Raw genomic sequence first — 23015 nt, forward strand, 5'->3', positions numbered from 1 at the left:
TTCTCGTGCCATTTATATGCCAAAAATGTTGTTTTTTTTGTTTTGTTTTTTGCGTGCATGCTACACACTGTAAACCCCTTGGTTAGGATTAGGGGTGTGGAGTGCGTGCCTATTACACGCCATAAAGTGCATATCATATGCACGCGAAAACATATTATGCACTACAAATACAATTCGTGGTATTCACACTTTCATAAGATCGGGCTGAGCAAACAGACAATGTTGTGGCAATGTCTGTGCGAAATTCAACAACTGAGAGACGACATTCTGACAATACATTTTTTTTATGCTAGATATCCCCCATTTAGCATGTTATGTTTTAATGTTAATTTTTAAAGATGTTAGATAGGCTAATTATAGCCTATACTTTTTAATATAGTTTATCCTTATTATTATTTAATGGCCTAACAGTAAATTAGAAACAAAACATCTGCAAGTGTACACTTAGAAGAGTAAAAATTACAGGTTACGTTAATTCAACTTTATTAAAACTGAATGGCAATTTGCACTTCCAAAAGTCATACATTTGTGGAAATAAACGAATATACAAATTTATTTTAAGAATAATAAAATAAAACATAAAAGGCAAAGGGAGATCAGAACATTTAATGAAAAAAAAAAAACGGGTTCTGTACATGGCAGACAGGGGAGCGTAGTCGAAAGCCGGGCGATAAAGGTCGGTAAACGGAATCGGGCAGGATACATCCACAAATCCAGAGGAGGAAAGAAACTAAATAGCAGACAAATCAAAGGAAAAACTAAGGTGTGCAAGCGGTTACCAAACATTTTTTTTCTCATTGAGTTTCCAAAAAAGGAAAAAACATTAACGTGCAACAAGTCTATGCGCTTAAGTCGCTGTCTGTTTGGTTTCCATGGTGACGCGTCATTGCTTGTTACGTGACGCACCGCAGCCACAACAGCGCTGAATGAATGATGATCTGCTTTTATGTCATTTTTCCTTTTTTACATTTGTTAGCTATGGCATGCAATATCTGATATTCCGATTGTCAAATATATGCATCGCAATCTATATATATATATATATAAAACGCAAAGTATTGCAAGAAAAAAGGCAAAATTAATGCGATCTTAAGACAATTTTTTTAAATACTCGGCGGGCCGGATTAAACAGCCTAACGGGCCGCATGTGGCCCGCGGGCCGTAGTTTGCCCACCCCTGCTCTAAAGGATGTAGGCCTATATGCTTCTGTCATGTGTCAATTATATTATAGGCCTATCCATAATTTAAATCATGCTTAAAGTATATTTTGATTTCTTTATTGATGTGTACGTGAATAATTGTCATAAAACTGATTATTGAGATACTATTATAGTTGTTATTAGTATTGTAAATGTTTTTAATTCGTTTATTTGTATATTTTCCATTTGCATTTTAAATGTGGTTACATTTTTAGTCCTTTTGTTGTGTGTTTTTGTCTTTTTTATTCGTTTTTTCTTTTTTGAAAATATATATATTTTTTGTATTTCCGTTTAGTTATTTTAGGACATCAAGTTAAACTAAATGAGAAAAATGAGAAATGTTATACCTTAAGTTTTGTACATATTTTATTTTATTTCATTTAATGTTTATCTTATTTATTTTATTTCAAGTGCCGAAAAACTATTTTATGGTTATTATATTTTAAATTATAATAACACTAACATGAATTCAATAGTAGTAACATTTATAACAGTTAGAGTTACTTTATCATTGCATTACTGACTTTTATTTTCATTTTCAGATGTGTGTTATAGGCTCTAGGGTGTGGTTACTGGGCAGACATGGGTGACATGTCAGATGAAAAGCTTCTGCATTTCACACATCGGTTAAATGTTGGCTTCCTGCCCAAAACATCATTGTTCTTCATTGACTGTATTTACCAGTTAATTACTGTAATATTATTTTAATTTTTCTTATTTTATTTGGTGGCCATAATCAGTAATGCTTAATGTAGATGGCAGGCAATTCAAGGCCTTGACAAAAGGCATGTCTCATATAATTTACCCCATTTTGCATCACTATAAATGCAGTTGACATTGTCTACTTTAAGACTTAACAGTTGTATGGCAATACAGACTATATTCTTATGATCATATTCTTGACAAACTGTTGCTACGCAGAAGTTGCCAAGAGGACTGATGAGGTCGGATTATGATAAAAAATATTTTTTTTTCCAATGAGCACATCCTTGTAAAGGATGTGATGTAATAGTATCAGTGTGATGATTCAGTATCCTCTGGTTTAGTCTGGTTAAGTCCATGCACTGATCTCCAGAGTGTGTGTAATATTCATGAATTTGAGTAGGTCTATATTAATCAATGCAAAAGCTATATGGCCTTAAGTTCAGGGGTTTTAAGGCAGTTTTGACTTTGATCTTAGACACGTCTGGCAAAAGTGCTTGCATTTGTGCCCTGAATATAATCTTGTCTTCTTTTGTGCTGTCTTTAACATACCTATCCATGCAGACTGGGGTTAACGCCTCAGGAAGTGCAATATCATAATCCATTTGACCATATCCAGGGTAAAGAACTTGACCAAAGGCCAGATAATATTAATATAACACGATAATATTCTCTTTATTCAAGTGCTGTTGTTATGTATACTGCTTTAAGTACTCGAGCTCTTTAAAGTTGGATGGATCCTGATCAGCTGTCAATATCATTCATCAATTGAAGAAGAAAAATTCTTCCTAAAAGTGATTCTAATGATGTTATTTCTGATGTGGACTTCCCTATTCCTAGAATTAGATCTATTATAATTTATCTAAAATGTATCATTGTTGTTATCATACTTTATTATGTATTGAGAAATTATAATGTAGCCTACATAAGTTCTACTGAATTAAAATACTTTCTGTTGTGACTGAGTAGGCTACTTAACACACATTTTAAAAGCCTATTTTTACTCCTTACAAGACCTTCTATCTTTTAAATACTTAAGTACAATTAAATCTGGAGACATTTTGGCTAGATACTGCATAAAATGTTTAGGCCTACACAATATCCATAATTTCACTTAAGTAGTGAAGTAGTATTTTTACAACTCATGTCAATAGCATATGCATGTCATCAACAGAGATGAGATGAGCCAAAATGACATGAGACCACTAGTACCAGCACCTTACAACTTTCACATTAACTTGCCACTCGCACTAGGCTATACAATTTCCTAAGCAGTGTCTTATGTGCCTCATTATCGCGGTTGAGAGCATTTGAAATGCCGCGCCTCTGCACGCCACTCATCTTACTCTTCCTTTTAAGTAACAGCCGCTCGAGGCGTTCGTGACGGGTGATCAGGCAGACCGGGAGCGCGCGCAGATCCGCCCTCCAGACGCCATTTCTCGAACGGTGTGGGGAGCTAAAGCAGCTTTTACACCAATCCCGGGAAGGAACAGAAAACACAACAAACTGAAAAATTTCTAAATCTTTTCGATCGTCTTGTCGCGTGGAAAAGTCGTGCGTCCTATAGGGGAGCAAGGTGGGAAACTTTCTGCTGCGAGATTATTCAGAATTCGTTGTGTGTGAAGACGTGTTGCGGGCCGCCATTTTTGTTACAGCCTTCAAAGTCTGTTGGGAGTCTAAATAAGAGACAAAACTCATCCGTACTTTGGTGTAATACACGAAGAAAAACTCGCTGTTGGACGCAACTGATATGTGTCGCATTGAATCGTTATGCAAGGCGATTTATTAACATATTATGCTTCATCTTCAGCGGACGGTGACGGAAGACGGCTAGCTGGCTAACGCGTTATATTGTCTCATAAGCTGCAGCTACTTTCACGGAAGAGAGAGCGGAAAGGGGAACTTTGACTCTAAATACGCGTTTTTGGGTTCGTTACGAACTTTTGGGGTTGTTTAAACCTGTTCTACGCCCGTCGTGATTCTTGTGTTGGTGGAAAATTTAGCAATGCATCAAAGTTGGTTGACGCCAGTCGCAGCCTGTCTGGTCAAACGTCAGGTTGCGGTTCAGTAGGACTGTCGGGTCAGAAAGCGTTCGGTTCGCTTGTAAGAATAGGCGTTTGCTGTTTTAATTTATTGCTCGTTTCTGTTTTCTTTTCGAGTTCGACATCAGTTACAAGTGTATTTCGAACAAACATGTCGTCTGCACGGTTCGACTCCTCGGACCGATCTAGCTGGTATTTCGGGCCGGTTTCGAGACAGGAGGCGCAGAATAGGCTTCAGGGACAGAGACATGGGGTGTTTTTGGTGCGAGATTCGTCCACCTGTCCTGGTGATTATGTACTTTCAGTGTCCGAAAACTCCAAAGTTTCTCACTATATCATCAACTCTTTGCCAAACAAGAGATTCAAGATAGGTGACCAAGAGTTTGATAATCTACCTGGACTTTTAGAGTTCTATAAAATACATTATCTGGATACGACCACCCTGATAGAGCCAGCATCAAGGTAAGAGCTTCCATCAGTTTTGACATCGTCACATCATCCACCCCTCTTCTCACTAATGCATTTCCCTCCCCTCCGTTGATATGGCAAGCTGTTTAAACATCCATTCATTTCAACTTACTAGGGTCTGTTTTTATGTTACTAACAGTTAGTTGTTTTCTTTATTTTCTAGCAGGTTATCAAATAAATTATGAGTATCTGTCTGTATAAGTGACAATTCGTTCGATACAAGTAGCCTACTGATTTATAAGCTACTACTAGTACATACTTTTGTTACTTGACACTTTTCAATTAATCGAACTTGACAAGTAAATATCAATTTTGACTAGTGAGATAAGAAATGTTGAAATGCTAGTGTCTTTAAGTATTGATATCTAATACACAAGTAATAATAAAACTGGAATAATAGCAATATTTCAATTATTAGTGACTGTTAAAACCGCTTGCCATAACTTTGCTGGTTCTTGTTCACATTCATTCTTATGCTTGGAGTTAAATATTGTCAAGGTGAGGCGTGAGAGTGGTCAGTTAAACACATCTGTAATTCCCCTTCATTTTTTTCTTCCTGTATGTTCTCATTGAGCCATGCAGTAAAGAGAAATTAAGTCATTTGCATTCAAGATACCAGGAAGTTAACTGTACATGTGCAAAGTGCACATCCAGAAGTGGAATGGATATTACAAAAGACCAACTGCCTAGCAATAAGTGGATTTAAGCATTTCCTCTTAGTTATGCTGTTTAAATATGCTGTTTCATTTTGTTGTTGATTAGTCAATCCTAAAAACTCTTTTATCATTGTCCTACAGGTACTCCAGTACCCCTCTGCCCAGTGGTCCTATTCAGCCATCCGGGGGACTCGGAGATGAGACCCAGGAGTATGTGCGAACTCTTTATGACTTCACTGGTAGCGATGCTGAAGACCTTCCTTTCAAGAAGGGTGAAGTCCTAATTATTCTGGACAAGCCTGAGGAGCAGTGGTGGAGTGCCAAGAATAAAGAAGGCAGAGTAGGCATGATTCCTGTTCCTTATGTAGAAAAGCTGGTGAGACCTTCGCATCATCCCGGTCAGCCTGGCCATGGTTCACGAAATTCCAATAGCTACGGCATACCTGAGCCAGCACACGCCTATGCCCAGCCTCAGACTCCATCGCCCATTCCCCCCATCACACCCGGCGCTGTTATCAACCCGCTGCCGTCCATGCAGAACGGGCCAGTAATGGCCAAGGCTATCCAGAAACGAGTGCCATGTGCATATGACAAGACTGCCTTAGCACTGGAGGTAGGTAGCTAAATGATGGATTCCCATAAACCAGAATTTGCATTTGTCACCAGCGTGGAAACGTCTGCTAGCTTCCGTTGTTTTATTGATGAGGGATAATATGGGGCAGCCTTATGTACATTAAAATCTGTTTATTTCCTTCAGTTCACAAGATTGAATTTTTTGTTGATGTTTAGGAACACAGGATGCAGTTCTGGTTGCCATAAACACTTAATGAAGCTATTTCTCTATGGTTTATAAGATTTAACTGGTTTAGTGATTACACATTTAAAGGGATTTTTACCCTTCATTACATTTGGTCAGATGGTGGTGATAGCATGGAAATGTAAAATGACAAATATTTTCTCTTGATGACACACTTGTCAGCTCAGTCCTATGTCTCTGAGGGACTTTCCCTAGACAGACCTATCAACATATTTGTAAGTATATATATATAAAAAAAAAGCTTTGGGTTGAATATTAGAGAAAATAAATATTCTCACTTCCTCTGTTTATTCTTATGCTCACTGACTTGTATTTTAGGATGTTTTTTAGCATTAGACCAATCTTCTTTTTTTTTTTTTTTTTCTAGTTAGCAATTTGCATGTGCCGCATATCTTTTTAAGAAATGTTTGAGGAGAGATGTAGCGAAAAATAAGCACAGAGACCTCTTACATGTTTTGTGTCTAATTCAGTGTAGTTCATTGGGTTGTTCAGGGTCTAGAATGAAATTCCATACTTAGTCATCCCACATGGCAAGTTCCAGCACCCCTTGCATTTGTTTCTACATGCAAGGCTTTGTCAATTTGTAAAACGAAAATGACATAACCTCTTAGTCAGCCTGAGAATGTCAGTTGATTCAGCTAGGTACAAGAAAAAGGTAAAGAAACTCATGGTTCGAATGCAGATTTACTTGGTAATTTGGCCCCATTTTGTATTTTTCCATCTGTCTGCTGTATTTTACATGCGAGTGAAGCTTGTGTGTGGAAACGGGGATTATGACGCACAGTTTGTTGTGGCCTAAAGCAAAATAGTCTGATTTAGAACAGCTATTGCAGGAATGTTGAGAAAGTGAAGCTGCATGTCAGTTAATGCAGAGGATTTTGTCCTGAACTATGATTTTATATGCTTCAACTTTGATTTTGATGAGTGGTATTTTTTTTTATTTTAATGGGTACAAACAAACCAGTAACTCTGTTCAGCTTAATGCAGTCAAAGGATTTTTGTCGTTGAAAAATATTCTAGTTTCTGGTGGGCAGGCCATTGTCTTTTACCCAGGCGTTCCCTGAATTTTCTAGGTTATGTTTTTTTTAAATGTCAAAGCTTTCACTGTGCTTTTTAAAAAGCCAATAATATATTTTTTCTCATACTAAACGTGAAAGTAAATGCCTGTTGTTGTTTTTTCCTCACAGGTGGGTGACATTGTGAAAGTGACTAGGATGAACATCAGCGGTCAGTGGGAAGGGGAGGTAAATGGCCGGAGAGGTTTATTCCCTTTTACCCATGTGAAAATATTGGACCCCCAAAACCCAGATGAGAGCGAATGATCTGGACCATGCTCTGTCAGCACCCCGTCAGCTCGCCGGACGCCCCATCAAGTCACAGCTGGTATTACGCTTGCCTGCCTTGGGGCTCAGCCGTGGCGCATTTCTCAAGCAAAACCATTTGCGTGGCTTCTGACTGTTTACAGCTCCGAAATCAAACGGTTCTTAATCCCCCTCACCTGGTTACAGGCGAATCAGTATTTTTATTTCGTTTTTTTTGTCTGCCCTTAATATTCTGTTATTCCTCACATCTGCAATCTGTTCCTGTGACGAGGTGAAATGAGGTCTCCTACATTGACCTAAGCCTTCCTGCCACTCTCCTGCAGTTTTCTGCCTGTAGCTTTGACTTTTGCTAGCTGAAATATATTAAGAAAGGGAAATAATGATAATACCCTCTGGTTTGATTGCCAATTGTTTACATGTTTGGTCCAAAATTTGTCTTTATTTTGTGTCTCGTTACATTTCAGCAAAATCCTAATGATACTGATCTGACCCTTGGTAATAGCTATGACTTGAAGATAGGGGTATGATGTTGCAGGATCTTAGAATAGCGACAACTGCACCACTCCTGATTGACGTTAGAAACAGACTCAATTAGTATGTGGGACTAGTCTACTGTAACCTTTTTATTTGTGCCATAATAACTTATCTGTAAATCGCAGTAGTAGTGTAGCTAGATGGTTGTGACTCGACTCTCGGGGGATCTTTTGAATGGTGAAGGGTTTGCCTGTGGAGCTTTTTGCATCCAGTTGTGATGCAAAATTGGGTCTGGGGAGTAAAACCGCACCTCATCTATTCCATTGGACAAGCTGGAAATGTCACCTGTGCAATCGTGAGCTCATCTCGTCCCCTCATCCTCTTCTACTCTGGTTACAGTAAAGTCTGGATCTTGCTCTTTTACATGACTGTTACATCACAAGGTCTCTGCTACAACTTTTGAGGGTTTCTGCCCAATTCTGATTCAGTAACCTGACATGCACACAACATTTTGGTTTTGTCCATCTGTAATCTGTTTCGAATTTAGCCAGATGTTGAATCAAGCATTTACTGTGTGTTGAAATAAACTGGCAATTTCTTAAAAGGGATTTAAAAAGCCTGCTGGTGGCCTCTGTGCATGACCTTCTGGCCAAGAGGGTTTTGCCTCTTAGGTTAAATGCTGCTTCATGTTATGTTTTATTTGTCTGTCGATTTTTCTTTTTCTCTGCTTTTTGAAATGATCTCCTCTTTTGTCTGGTTTACATCCGTAGCAAATTAAGGATAAACATCATATTAAGCAATAGACCAGCCCGTATCTTAAGTGCTCAAATAATTTAAGTTTCAAATGCATACTTTTTCCTTTTTTGTTTTTGTTTTGGCTAACAGTATTACTGTTTGTTTTACATTACAAAATATCCATGTGGTCTCGTTTGTTTAAAATGAAAATTTGTGCCTTTTATTTTCTTATGCCATTTACATGTTAATAATATTTCCCATGGTTAACACCTTTGCTGGTATTACCCATTATGTACAGAACGAGTAAATAAAATTTATGTCTACATCTCTGTGTGCATTTGACCAGCTTCCTGTGTATAAGGAGTCGCAGGAGTGCCATGGTCATAGAAAACCTGGAAATATTAGGGGTTGAAATTTGTGATATATCCAGATCTGGAAAAGTTATGAATTTTAATAAAATTTTAAAAATGTTTTGGGAGTTTTAGCGAATACTAATTTTTCCAGTTCTACTTTACTCTCAATTGATTTATTGTTTACATCTATTTAAAGATTGGTACATGACGTACAAATGAAAATCCACCACAGCAATTTCTGCTATAGTCATTCCTAAAATAAAACTTTAGAAATCACAAATGGCTGCTCATTAAATGAACTAGTCAAATAGAATGGGAACCCTGTAAAGGGAAGTGCAAATATCATTCTGGAGACTTCTAACTCCTAAAGTGGGTCATTTTGAAGCCCATGTTTCAACAGACATTTTGTTCAATAAAACAGTGATGTAACACCCTGTTTAGAGACAATGTTCAGTATCTGGAACAAGAGGTTGGTTACTCCATCTCCCTTGAATTTTTTATTAGCACCAGTTGTGATTGTGACTGTGCCCTGGAGAGAAGACATAATTAAAAGAATTTTAATGAAGTGTCCAAAAAAAGAAACCCTGTGCAACGATGACCTAGAGAAAGTTATGAAGGTCAAGCTTTGCATTTTTTTTAATTCAGTAAATCAGGATCCCATCATTTTGGTTATTTGGCTCTGTGACCTTGATGTAATGCATGCATAAACATAAACTTATCCCATCAGTTTGAACAGAACGGTTGTGTGATTCAGTGCAAGAAAGGTTCCTCATGCATGGCACAGGTTCTTTTCACATGTATTTTGCAAGTCTGAAAGGGAGAATTTGTGAATCAAGGCTGTGTTGGCATGGATTCATCATGACAGTCTGCCTCAGCTGCCTGTAGCTATTGGTGACAAGGTTATATTTGGGGGGAAGTCTGTAAACAATCACCTGGAGGCCAGATAATTATTTAAAGGTAAAGTGTGTCATTTCTGTGCCTCTATAGCAGCAACAAATAGGACTCCAGTCTTTTTAAGCTGTCGCATTTACAGTTCGAGATTCCAAATCTTGTATTTCTCATTCTAAACGCATGTTCCTAGTCTGAATAAGCTGCAAACTGGACCAGACTTGATGCTGATCGTCTAAAGAGTGACTACGCAAGACGGACATAACAACATTGACTCGACCAATGGAATATGGGAGGAATGAAATTATGTTATGGTGGTGCAGAAATATACTTCACCTTTGAAGTGCATGGGCACAATTTGCTCCATTTAAACTATGTAAGCAGTCCTAAAAATATATTGAATTTTTAATTAAATTTTAAAACGGACATTTTTTAGAGATTTTTCCAAATGCAAATGTATTAAACTGGGTTTTGCTAATGACAAATGCAGTCACTCTTCAAAACCAGCTAAATTGCAAGGCGTTTGCTCATGGCTTTTAAATGGTTTTGTTGGTCTCTAAAGATTCTTGCAAACAGATGCAGATAAGCTTGACAGCATCAACCCATTACCCCAGGACTGTATGCGTTTTGGAAACCTGACAGAAACTGCAATCGAGGAGCTAAAAATAAACCAAATTGCGCAATTGTTGCTGGGCTTTGATATTTATATTTATTTTAGGGAGCTTGAAGAGGGAGAAATGTAGAGGAGCTCACTTTGATATCCGTTGGATATTGTCAGTTGAATCAGAGATACAAAGGTTAATTTTTTCAAGATTAAATTAGCAATGCATAAAATTAAATTATTTTTGTTGTTGTTGCTGAATGGCCAAAATTGCAGCTAAGACACCAGATGTATTATATAATTTACTTTTAGTTGTTTTAAGTCAGAGCAGGTGATGTTAAAGGCTTGATACTATTATATTTGGAAAAGCTGGACATTTCTCAACACTAGTTGTGGATTTGACAATTCTTGCTTGTGTAATACGTAATGCTGTTCGTTTGCAGCAAAGAGAATATTTTGTAGAAAACATGTTTATAACTCTCATGCTCACTGTGCTTTAGAAAGCTTATCTTAAAAGCTTGATACAGTTTGACCACAACAACACTTACTTGAGGATCCCTCTTCATCTGCAAGTTAAATACCCACTCGTCAGAACTGATGGAAATGGATTGTTTTAGAGAACAATCACTGGGTTTCTGAAACAGAGGTCAATGCAGGCCTATTTTAGCCCATTACTAGCTTGTCCCAAGGCTAATTCTGTTGCTATAGATTGAACCACCATAATGAGTGGGTGGCCCAGTCTTAAAGTGACAGCCTAAATATCAGCTAAAAATGGCACATTTCAAACATGTAAAGACTAAACATGAAGATCTGTTCTAAAATCACCCACTCTAATACATCAGTTTCTCTTTTCTATTCAGTTGCTGCAAGGTAAACCTCATCTCACAGGCAATCTGCAAAAACAATCTGTGTGTGCAGAAAGCCAGAAGCAATGCTCCTATATTTAGTCTTTTGATGAGTTTCAGTCAGCTGAACCTTTGCCACATCTGTACATTTTAATTGGAACAACCAAAAAAGTATATGCATCCTAGTAGGCTATTGTCTAATTTTAACTGAAATGATGGTAGAAGCTTGAAAATGTCTAAAATTGCAAAATATGCATTTATTGTTATTATATTGATTACTTTTTATTATTAAATACTTTTAAAATACCAAACTTATGGAAAAATGTTTGCAATTCTGTTGCTAGTTGGACAGAAATGACACACATTTGCCAAACCAACATAATTTACTTCTTCGGCTATTTCTGACACATGATGAGAAACATTTGAACAGTATAATGTTAAATCATCATCTTGCTTCTGTAGCAGAGTAAATGTTATCAGAATGTTGTCTTTGTGTTGAGCCCTTCCAGAATCTTCACACTCCATTTGGTGGTGCTGACGATTAAACATTTACAGGACATACGCCGCTGCCTTCTGCTGTGGAAATGAGGCCATGTTGAGTTATGGTGACTCCCCACTGGCTCTCTATAGGATCTGGGTCAGATTTAGAGTCAGAACCGGGGCTTTATTCTTCTCTCTATACCCTGTGCCCTCACCTAGTAAGAAACTAAAATGCGTAGGTTTAAAGCACTATTATTATAATTCACAATCTGCAGCCTACTATTAGGCTATCTACTATTCAGTATAATACATAGATAGCCAGTAACCATATACATTAATGCTGTATAATGTATGCAACAGGAGAAATAACAGGCCCAGTCTGATGGGAGTCTGATGATGGATCAACTGGCAATCTGGCATCATCAGTTGTGGTAGAATAACTGACAACATCTTTGTTATCTTGAAAATAATTCTTAATCTAAACATAACATTTAATCACTTAACCTTGGTTATTAAATATCATAAAACATTTGAGTTATGAACAAATAGGCCTAAATCATGCTAACATCTTCATAACCAACTGTTTTTAATGGGATTTTGAGGCCTGTCATAGAGCATGAATAATGTTTTAGCAGGGGGTCAAAGTTTGGCTGGGGTAACTCAAGATGTCAAGCAAAATGTTATATATAGAAACATTTTTCCAGCTCACAGGTAAAACAGACAAATCGTGCTATTTTCACGTTTCATTTTTCTCTACTGCTTGACTAATCTTTTAGAAATGTCGCCATCTACTGGTAAATTAACATGCTCCATTCATGATTAGCCTACTACAACTCTTTTGACTAAAACATTTTTGCACCACATCTGATTTGTCATCATAAAATTTGGTTGGATCTATAATTTCTGTTACATATCCTAAGAGTTATATTAAGCATCGAGCGTCCAACATCGCTCAGCTTCTCTCATCTCCTGTAACAAAATTATCCTAATGGCCAATCAAATAAATAGCCCAATAACCATATCCCAAATATCAAAACTCATGCCATTGACATAGCCTAACTAAATCACATATTTTACAGTCACTGTTATGCAAAATGAAAACCACTATTTCGTATATAGTGATCTAGCACAGTTTTATCATGGGCAGAATATACAATATTTCAATACAAGCATTTCAGACAAATAAGATTTATGAAATATGTCAAACCTTTAACCCGCGGGAGAAAAATCGCGGACATGGCAACCATGACCCAGACAAAATAATCATCCAAAGCACCCACAGCAATGGCATAATCAATCGATTACTTTCCATGGCATAAAAATAAAATATTAGGCTAGATACTTTCTCTGTTATTAGGATAGCCTGAAAAGATTTGGCTCTCTGTTTTTACAGCTATCCAGATAGCACATGTCTTTCAGATGTCTGCTAAAGATCTGTTAATCTGGAAAGCATCTGCTGTGTAAAAACATCTGATAAACGTCTTAGAAAAGGCAGTTTTACATACATTCTAAATCTTAAACATCTTAAAGACATCTTCTAAATGCCTATTAACAAGAAACGTCCAAGAGACGTATTGCAGATGAGCAAACACTCTTGCAGATGTTAATGCAGACATCAAATAGATGTCTCCGAGATGTACTTGTGCTATAAGGGGCATTTCTCTTTAACTGAGCATGAGCAACAGAAAATAAAAATGAAAGTAAACTACATCAGTTAGCAGTGATATTTTATACAAGCTATCATGCGTGATGATCTGTTTTTATAGCCTACTGTATTTCCATTTCGATTGCTCCTCCTTCTCTGTCATCGGGTAAGCAATAGGCTACTGGTTATTAGTTTATTCAAAAGATTTGTCTATAGAATGGTGCTAAATGATTGCAAGAATTCACTCTATTAATATTTTTGCTACTTTAATAATTGGAATTTATAGTGAATTAAAATCTCTCTAACAGTACAATATTAGAACAGGATATTTGTTTCAATACTTTAAATTGAATAAACATGACAGAATACTGTCTTCATGGCTATCATGTACAGTAAGTGGTAGTGCAGGAATGCAAGTTGGACATGTTATGTGTGGTAATCTAAAAAATATTGTGCTTACTGCACCTTTTAATAGTTCTTTAGTCAGTATTGTTTTGTTTTTGATATATATAGGATATCTGTCTTTCACACAGGACTGAGCGAATGAGTTCCAAGAATCAGCTCAGCAGAGGAGCATGTAGAAACACCTCACCAGTCACCACTCCTGAAATCAGTCAACCTGACCCACAGAGCTGGAATTCTCTCTGTGCCTGAGCCCTGAGGAGAAAATTCATGTCCTGAACATGAATGACTCCACCTATCAAGAACGGTAAGATATTTTGGCCAGAACTGACTGGAAGTAAGAACTTATCAAGAGGAAGTAAGAACTGTTGTGGTTTTCTATGCAAACAATAACCCACGAAAACATCCTCACTGTGTTGGATTACGTACTTAACAAATCACAAACATTATTTGGCCTAACAAATGTAGTTTCGTAAGACTCAAACAGAAGTAGGCTAGACTTTGTATTTGGGTAGACGCCACTTCTTGTTGCTTGCCAATTAACCACCGTTTGCTAGTGTTTGTTTGGGCTCAGTAGTGTAACTGCCCTCGCTATAAACCAAGACTTTGGAATAAAACGTTTAAAATAAAATTTAGAATCAACTTACTACTTTGTCTGTAGTTTCTATGGCAGTCCAGAATATTGTGCAATACTATATGTTAAACATTAGATGGCAGTATTGGGTTGATTTAGTAAAGCGGACTTACCTATAGGCTACTCAAAAAAAAATGTGTCATTGCACTGTCACTGTTTAACAGAGTAGTATTTGCTCTTTATACTTTCCCCTTTATGGCACTAAGTGCTAAATATGCATTTAAAAGTTTGATGGCTCACTGATAGCTCATTTGTGTCTTATCTCATATCCTCATTTGTGTTAAGAAATAGCCTACTTATAGTGACCCTTCAAGACTTATTAGTTGGGCACCCAGCTTATTTAGAAAGACTGCTGAACAACATGGCAACATGATCGATCAAACCAGCAATAATAACCAACATAAATATCGAAATCAGGTTAAATAAATGCAAATACGGTATACACACACTCACAGGATACTAATCCTTTGGTAAATTTGAATATTAGCCTACTTTGTGTATTTTTTAAGTAATATATTTAGTAAAATAAGTTTACATTTTTTGAGAGATGGTTATGCTATAGCTTACTCCATGCTGTCAGTGCTGAAGGTTCAACCTAAAATTAGTCTTCCTAGATTATGAATAAGTCCCTCCCTGAGCAATTTTGGGGTACTGTGACCGTGTAGTTCTGACTTCGTCCTTTTCCAATCACAGACCGTCACACATCTACACACACCCCTGTCCTTTTGTCACCAGAGAACCTGAGCTGCTGCTAATTGTGGTGCTGGCAGGATGCCGTAGCCATAATGGGCCGTCTGTGCAGCGGGCTCTCGTTGAGAACTATGGCTAGTTGAGCCGCCACTGCACCACAGTGCGGGACGGCTGCCAAAATGAACTCAGCAACCTCTTTGGTGTGCCCTTTGGGTCAGCTTACACAGCAGCGTACCGTTCTGCTGAAATCCCTGAATTAATGCAGAGAGGGAAGAAGAGGGGGAGGAATGACTCAAGCGAAAAAGGAGGTACACAAAATGGTGCTCACTTTTATTTGCTGTGTCAGAGTGGGGCAGTCCAACACAAGGGGTTTACAAATCGTGATGTAATGTGAGAATGTTTGGGGGGGGGGGGGGGGGGTGACAGTCATGTCCATGTCATGTGTTCACTTTTATTCAGTCGGTGGTCGTCAAACAGGCTTGGATCCAGTAGTGCGCTCCTTTCCTTTGTGTTTTGGAGTGTTTCAGTCTCTGGTTTTGTGTCAGCTCTTCACTTTTTGACCTTGCCCTGTGCGGCCACTGCCTCCATGGCTTTGCGCACTGTTTCCTCGTCTCCCAGGAACTGCATGGGTTTGATGGGCTTCAGGTCCTTATCCAGCTCGTAGACGATGGGAATTCCGGTGGGAAGGTTGAGCTCCATGATGGCTGCATCTGACATGCCTGTAGACACAGGTGAAGATCTTGTCAAATATAGTTCTTGAAGTTTTCTAAGCCTTGACTTTTCCTGACCTCTGTGACCTTTACTTTCTAAAGTCCATCTCTCTCTAGCTCTCTAGGGAGAATGCAGAACCTTTCTGCTGAAAGGTTGTGCCCGTAACAGGAACCTAACCCCCTTCTCATCTCTTCTGTGTGTGAATGAGGGCTATAAATAGTCTCTGTGTCATTGGGGATCATTGAAGCCTGGTGGTCAGACACGTTCTATGTCTTGAATGCTAGATGTCCTTGTTCCTGTCTTGTTGCTTGACATGCTTAGCTAACATGCAGTTCTATTATATAACACATCACTCGCCCACTTGAGTCCCTGAATAGTCGTTTAACTAAATGCTTTGTGGGATGATACTCACCTTCTAAGTGCTTGACGATACCACGCAGGCTGTTCCCGTGGGCTGCGATTATGACGTTTTTGCCGGCCTTGATCTCAGGTACAATAACCTCATTCCAGAAAGGCAGGGCACGAGCAATGGTGTCCTTCAAGCTCTCGCAGATGGGAAGCTCACCCTCTTTCAGACCCTTGTAGCGCCTTGACTGGTAAAAAAGAGGAATGGAACATCATCAAACCTGCAGTCATCCCCACATAGGTGTTCACATGAGTGACGTAAAAGCAAAGTTTCATATATATATATATATATATATAATCTGATTCCTTTGTCTTACCTCACTGATGATCTTATGGTATGAATGGTCCTTATCCATAGGAGGAGGGGGAATGTCAAATGATCTGCGCCAGATCTTGACCTGCTCCTCTCCGTGCTTGGCTGCTGTCTCTGCCTTGTTCAGACCAGTCAGACCACCATAGTGACGTTCATTCAGACGCCAGGTGCGCACTACGGGCAGCCACATCTGGTCTGTGATCTCCATGATGGTCCAAAGAGTCTTGATAGCACGCTTCAGAACGGAGGTGTAGCACACATCAAACTTCATGCCTGCATCTTTGATGGCCTGAGCACCACGCTTTGCTTCCTCCAGACCCTTTTCACTGAGGTCTGCATCAAACCAGCCACAGAAACGGTTCTCCTGGTTCCAGGAGCTCTCGCCGTGGCGTACGATCACTAGACGATGAGCAGCAGCCATTTTGAAAGAATTTGTGTTTTACTACAGTATTTTCCAGACTAAGCCCACCAAACACAGCCCTCCTTGCTGTTGTGCACACACTCTGTGACAGACAGTGAGCCCTGCGTGCCTGTGCTATTCTCTTTTTATAGCAGTCTGGTATGTGGCCCGTCATGAATGTCATATCTCTCCTGCTCTGAACCAATCACAATGTTTCACTCTCAGAATGACAGCTGAACATTCCTATTGACTCTTATGTGTAAGGGGCCGGACCGGATATCTATACTGCTCGAAGGCCAGAGGTCATGAAAGGATTCGAAATAGCAACATGACTTTTAATCTGAGAGGAGTGGAGTAAAAGTGCAAAGATCAGAGTCAGGTGAGATAGAGGCTAGTAAGAGGCCATCAGTAAATACTGTAGCTCAAATGTAAAGAGAGAGCATGTAGAGGCTCTATAATGTACAGTACAGCAGGAGTTTTCAAGCTTTTTCTATGGCTTAAAATATGTTTTACTTGAAATACCCCCTGAGGATTTAAGTAATGTTAGTTATAATGAACTTATAAAAAAAAAAGTATATATATATATATATATATATATACACACACACACAATTGTTTATTTGTGATATTATCAATATTATATAAACTCTGCATCTTTTTTAATTGTTGTAATTCAGCATTGGAATTACATTTTAATTAAGGAAATGAATGTATGTTCATGCAATGTTTACATACGTGTGTATGTTTATAATCAAACATTCCATGATCTTAACTGCCATTTAAAAAACAATTGAGTCTGCATAAGTAAAAACATTGACTTCTTTGTATTGTGTGTAATACCTCTCAAATCCAGCTGAGGCAATGGTGTGTTTCCACAGGTAAAGCACTGAAAATAGAGCTGTAACCATTCCTCACCTCTTTTCCAAACCCCCCCCCCCCTCCCCCCTCCCCTTTCCTCTCTTCCTCCGGCTTTCATCTCTATATCTGCAGTGGAAACCATGTGCCTTTTGTATTTATTTTTAACCTCTCTGTTTCATAATTAAATTCTGTTAAAATAATGTGACGATGCACAATGCAAATAATAATTTGCTTAATTTTAGCCTCTTGACCTTGGTGGCAGTCACAGAGTGTGAACTTAAACATATAATTATAAAAATGTATGATAATTTCAGAGCAAAAACCTCAATTTATTAACAAAATCGTTTTATACTTGTACTTTCACATACATCTGCGCATAGCTCTCTCTCTCTGTCTCTCTCTCTCTCTCTCTCACGCTGCTATTGATACTGCATTGTCAGAGTTTAGAAAATCACTTGCGTCAGAGCTTCTTTCTGGCTATATAAGCTGCACTGACTGCAGTAGGAGCAGCAGATCAGTGTTTGAAGGCAGTTCGAGCTGACTGTGGTACCGAGGCACAGAGCAGCTTGTCCTTGGAGCCATGAGTGCCGTCGGGTTTGACCCCTACTTCTCGTCCTCTTACAAGCGCTGGTATGTGGAGAGCAGCCCCCGGGTATCTCAGCGTGGTCGTTCTCGCACCACGTTCTCCACCCATACCCCTTCTCTCTCCTCTCGCCTCCACTATGCCTCCCCCGGACGGAGCTCCGCCGGTCTCCTACTGAGCAGCGCTGGCCGCTCCGTGGAAATGGACATCAGCCACGCCGCCCAGGTAAGCTCCGAATTCCGGACAGTGCGAACTCAGGAGAAGGCCCAGATGCAAGAGCTCAATGACCGCTTTGCCGGTTACATTGAGCGTGTCCATGAACTAGAGCAGCAGAACCGTGCCCTGGAGACTGAGCTGCTAATGCTGAGGCAGAGGCACGTTGAGCCATCCCGCCTGAGGGGCCTGTACGAGCAGGAGGTCCGCTCTCTGAGAACCGCCGTGGAGGAGGCCCGCATGGAGAGGCAGGCCGCGCTGAGCCACCGCGAGAGCATGGAAAATGCCTTGAGGAGCCTGCAGGCCAGCTACGAGGAAGAGGTGGTTGCCCGTGAGGACAGCGAAGGCAGGCTTCTGGAGGCCCGCAAGGAGGCCGACGACAGCACTCTGGCCCAGGTGGAGCTGGAGAAAAAGGTTGATACATTGCTAAATGAGCTGGGGTTCCTGAAGAAGATCCATGAGGGTGAGATCTCAGAGCTGCAGGCCCAGATTCAATATGGAGCTCAGATCGCCGTCGAGGCGGAGACCGTCAAGCCCGATTTGTCCAGCGCCCTGCGGGACATCAGAGCCCAGTATGAGAAGCTGGCAGCCAAGAACATCCATTCAGCTGAAGAATGGTTCCGCGGGAAGATGGGCCACCTGACGGAGAGCGTGGCGCACCACAGTGACGCAATGAGGAACTCCAAGGATGAAGCAGGAGAGTATCGCCGCCAGCTTCAGGCATGTGTCCTTGAGATCGATGCCTGCAAGGGCCTGAATGAGTCTCTGGAGAGGCAGCTCAGGGAAGTGGAGGACAAGCAGAGTTCAGAGGTTGCTGCCATGCAGGTTAGTACTAGAAACCTCTATTTTAGTTATCTTATGCTCTCAAACCATATTTTTAACATCCATCCTTTCCTGCAGGATACAATCAGTGATCTTGAGGATGAACTTCGAGCCACTAAGGGTGAAATGGCGAGATACCTTAAAGAGTACCAGGATCTTCTCAATGTCAAGATGGCCCTTGATATTGAGATAGCTGCTTACAGGTATGATTGCTAATATAACATCAGACATTTCGATTCATGTTAAAGGGATATTTCACAGCTGGAATGTTTAATGTGTATTTAAATTGGGTCATTTATGTGGTAGAAATGTGAAATTATTTATAGTAATAGTTGGTACCTTCTAGACTGAGAAAAGCCAGAAAATGTATTTTCGGCTCATGTGGATGAAAGACAACAACTCCCAGAATGCACTTGTTTCGCTGCCCTACGAGACCACTCCCAAGCCACGCCTACCAGTTACAGAGGGCAGTATCGGAAGAAACGATACAACTAGGCTACTAGTTGACTCGAAACTGAAAAGACGCCGTTTTATCGTGAGATCCCACCTCTATGGGCGGGTTGAAAACATGCGGAACTAGATCCTACTACTGGCTGTCTCTAGCCTCTGGCCAAAAAAGCCTCTAATGAAGCAAAATGACGATTTTTGCTTCATCTGAGTTTTTTTTCCAGACACACAATGCAGAAATCTCTCGTCTCAGGGGGACATGAGGGAGGGAAGCACAGTCATTCGAAAATACTACTGGGTTTCTACTAATACAAAGCCTATTGCTAATCGGTGAAGTATCCCTTTAATGCTTCTGATTTGTCACGTAATCTTTTGCAGGAAGTTGCTTGAGGGGGAGGAGTCTCGCTTCAATGTGGGTATGGGCGGTATGGTCGGTGCTTACTCGGTTGGTCCTGTCTACTCCCGGCCCATGTTCTCAATGTCCAGCATGAGCTCTGGAGTCCCCTACATGCTTAGTTCTCGCCTGGTCAGTGCATCCCTCTCAGCTGATGAGGCCATCACATCCAGTCAAGCTCAAGAAGCTACAGCCAGTCCAACCCAGGAAGAAGAAGAAGAGGAGAAAGAGGAAGAAGAAAAGGAGGAGGTAAAGGAAGAGGAAGCGGAAGAGGAAGTGGAAGAGGAAGCGGAAGAAGAAACAAAGGAGGAAGCGGAAGGTAAGATTCAGATGCAAGATTATAAATACAAATATTTTTATTATTCTAAATGTTGACAAGAAGTGCATAACTACATTACTGTTTAAACAGGTGTTGAACAGGAAGAGGAAGGCGAGGCTGCAGCAGAGGAAGAAGAAAAGGGGGATGAGGTAGAAGAAGAAAAGGAAGATGCTAAAGGGGAAGAAGGTGACGAAAAAGAGGGAGACGGGGAAGAGGGTGAGCAGAAAGAGGAAGAGAAAGCTGAGGAGGAGGAAGTGGCTGCAGAGGAGGATACTGAGACAGAGAAAAGTGAGGAGAAAGCTGACACAAGTGCTGATAAGGCCACAGAGGAGACTGAGACGGACAAGGAAGACACTAAGACAGAAAAAGACAAGGTAGAGAAGGAAAAAGTTGAGCCTAAGGCTGAAAAAGCCAAAGAGGAAGTAGAACCTGAAAAAGCCAAAGAGGAAGTAGAACCTGAACCAGCCAAAGAGAAAGCCAAAGAGAAAACTGAACCTGCACCAGAACCTGAGTCAAAGGATAAAGCCAAGGAAGAGCCTGAGAAACCAAAAGCAAAGGAAAAGGAAGAGTCAGAAAAGCCTAAGGTAAAAGACGATGGTGAGAAAGGCAAGAGTGAGAAAAAGGAAAGTGTGAAGCAGGAAAAGGGAAAAGAGGAGACTGAGAAACCCAAGGGAAAGAAGTAAAAATGTTGTATCTATAACTGCACAAATACCAATAGCCAATGGTGCTCAGAGCAAAATGCAATACAATGTTTGAAACTAAAGTCAACTTATCAGCTTTTAAAACAGATTAATATTTGTCTGATGTTACTGAGATGATCTACATACCTGAGTGAATGTATGCTTGTGAAGTAGATTATATTTTTGAATGTAGCATCATCAGTCTTGAAATAGAATGCAATAAGTGAATCTTTGCTGCCAGTGCAATAAAAACTTGCTTCTTGATGATCAAAATGTTTTGCTGATTTATTTCATTGACATTTTTTGTGGGTGTAATCATTTTTAATAGATTCCTTATGCAGAAGTACCCTAATGTCTGTTTAGTTTGCTGAATACCTTTAGACTTTTTTTGTAAATGTTATACAAAAAAGGTGGTAGCCTATATTTCATTGGAAAAAAAGTAGATGCAGAATGCCTAATTTGGGGAAACTTCATAAAGAGAAAATAGCATTTATTAAGATCTCTAGGTCTGTTTAGTTTAATGGATGCCTTTAATTTAAATTATGCAGCAAATTTCATAAATTGAAAACACCAATGAGACATTTATTAATAGCCTTACTCATCATGTGATCATTAAACCGTTCATTGCACTTTTACACACCTTCTTGCACACAATAGAAGGTTTCAAAAGTACCTCTAAAAAAAGTAAATCCTTTAAAACAGTGTTTTACAGAAAACATATGTACATAAACATGCACATAGATCAGGAGATAGAATTGACAGTAAGAATAAAATAATAGTACATAGAAACATGTCAAATGGGAACCTGGGTTCTGTTCTGAAGACACCAAGTTCAATGTAGCAAGTCATAGTCATTAATGTCAGTTAAATTTAGCATTTTTCCTTTAAATTTAACAGTAAATCAGATACAGTACAAAAACTACTGTAGTACTTGAGGCACACATTTTAATGAGCCCTTAGCAGTATCAGGGAACTAAACCCTGAGCTGTTTTTATACATAATTCTGTAAAAGTTATTGAATAGACAGAAGCACTTAGATTTTAACAGCATTGTCACTTTTTTTGAATGATATACACCATATTTCATGTCCCATTTTATATAAGTAATGCCTTGAGCAGTCCAATATGAATGTTGTATTGAAATCACATTTATTTGTGAGCAATGTTGGGGAAAGTTACTTTGAAAAGTAGTGCATTACAATATTGCGTTACTCCCTTAAAAAATATACTAATTGCGTTACTTAGTTACTTTTTAGAAAAGTAATGCGTTACGTTACTTTTACGTTCCTTTTTTTCACCTGGTCTGGGCTTGTTTTTTTATAACAAAATATAACAAAAAAGTTATATTTTTTGGTAAATGTAGAGACCCTTTCATACCAAAAGTGAAATAATAATCCTCAGGCTGAAGGAAATGCACAGTAGAGGGTGCAGCTCAAACAAACCTTTCAGCTGTGCTGCCATTCTGGATAACAGAAGAATAGGATGTAGGAGAAAAAAGTTTAAAGGAACACTCCGACTTTTTGGGACTTTAGCTTATTCACAGTATCCCCCAGAGTTAGATAAGTCCATACATACCTTTTTAATTTCTGTGCGTTCTGTAAGTGTTATTTGACGAACCCACCGCTAGCCTAGCTTAGCACAAAGACTGGATGTAAATGGATAAGGTAGCATACTAATCCCAATAAGTGACAAAATAATGCAAACATTTTCCTATTTACATGTTGTGATCTGTATAGTCACAGCGTGTACAAATAACAAGGCTATATGAGACAGAGACCATTTTTAATCGTATAAATACTGGGAACTATATTCTCACTAGGCGTAGGAGCACAGCTATTTGGGTGGAGTGATTAGCGTAGCACACGAGACGCCCTGTTGATGGTTCCGTAAACAAAACAAACGTGACTAACTAGCTAGT

The 23015-nt window shown here is 39.4% G+C and overlaps 3 protein-coding genes across 3 annotated transcripts; 2 read left to right on the forward strand and 1 right to left on the reverse strand.

Moving 5' to 3' along the window:
* The first annotated feature begins 3084 nt into the window (after positions 1-3084).
* crkl (v-crk avian sarcoma virus CT10 oncogene homolog-like) lies at positions 3085-8740 on the forward strand. The gene is made up of 3 exons (XM_081391537.1): positions 3085-4405; positions 5209-5680; positions 7072-8740. The coding sequence occupies exons 1-3, from the start codon at positions 4095-4097 to the stop codon at positions 7204-7206; spliced, it is 918 nt and encodes a 305-aa protein (XP_081247663.1). The 5' UTR covers positions 3085-4094; the 3' UTR covers positions 7207-8740.
* Positions 8741-15262: 6522 nt separating this feature from the next.
* pgam2 (phosphoglycerate mutase 2 (muscle)) lies at positions 15263-16956 on the reverse strand. The gene is made up of 3 exons (XM_081390903.1): positions 16387-16956; positions 16077-16257; positions 15263-15672 (listed from the first exon to the last, which is right to left on the reverse strand). Exons 1-3 carry the CDS (start codon positions 16801-16803, stop codon positions 15503-15505), a joined length of 768 nt encoding a protein of 255 aa, XP_081247029.1. The 5' UTR covers positions 16804-16956; the 3' UTR covers positions 15263-15502.
* Positions 16957-18087: 1131 nt separating this feature from the next.
* nefla (neurofilament light chain a) lies at positions 18088-21367 on the forward strand. Its single transcript, XM_081390902.1, has 4 exons — positions 18088-19261; positions 19337-19461; positions 20084-20418; positions 20509-21367. The coding sequence occupies exons 1-4, from the start codon at positions 18221-18223 to the stop codon at positions 21099-21101; spliced, it is 2094 nt and encodes a 697-aa protein (XP_081247028.1). The 5' UTR covers positions 18088-18220; the 3' UTR covers positions 21102-21367.
* Positions 21368-23015: the final 1648 nt, after the last annotated feature.

The sequence above is a fragment of the Scardinius erythrophthalmus genome, assembly GCF_964197995.2.
Source record: "Scardinius erythrophthalmus genome assembly, chromosome: 17".
Lineage (NCBI taxonomy): Eukaryota > Metazoa > Chordata > Actinopteri > Cypriniformes > Leuciscidae > Scardinius > Scardinius erythrophthalmus.

Excerpts from the sequence above, each read along its gene's own strand:
- nefla (XM_081390902.1), top strand. The coding sequence starts at position 18,221 with ATGAGTGCCGTCGGGTTTGACCCCTACTTCTCGTCCTCTTACAAGCGC. Across the intron at positions 19,262-19,336 it reads CAGAGGTTGCTGCCATGCAG|GATACAATCAGTGATCTTGA; the intron begins GTTAGTACTAGA and ends CCTTTCCTGCAG. Across the intron at positions 20,419-20,508 it reads AACAAAGGAGGAAGCGGAAG|GTGTTGAACAGGAAGAGGAA; the intron begins GTAAGATTCAGA and ends CTGTTTAAACAG.
- crkl (XM_081391537.1), top strand. The coding sequence starts at position 4,095 with ATGTCGTCTGCACGGTTCGACTCCTCGGACCGATCTAGCTGGTATTTC. Across the intron at positions 4,406-5,208 it reads CTGATAGAGCCAGCATCAAG|GTACTCCAGTACCCCTCTGC; the intron begins GTAAGAGCTTCC and ends ATTGTCCTACAG. Across the intron at positions 5,681-7,071 it reads AGACTGCCTTAGCACTGGAG|GTGGGTGACATTGTGAAAGT; the intron begins GTAGGTAGCTAA and ends TTTTCCTCACAG.
- pgam2 (XM_081390903.1), bottom strand. The coding sequence starts at position 16,803 with ATGGCTGCTGCTCATCGTCTAGTGATCGTACGCCACGGCGAGAGCTCC. Across the intron at positions 16,258-16,386 it reads ACCATAAGATCATCAGTGAG|TCAAGGCGCTACAAGGGTCT; the intron begins GTAAGACAAAGG and ends CTTTTTTACCAG. Across the intron at positions 15,673-16,076 it reads TATCGTCAAGCACTTAGAAG|GCATGTCAGATGCAGCCATC; the intron begins GTGAGTATCATC and ends CTGTGTCTACAG.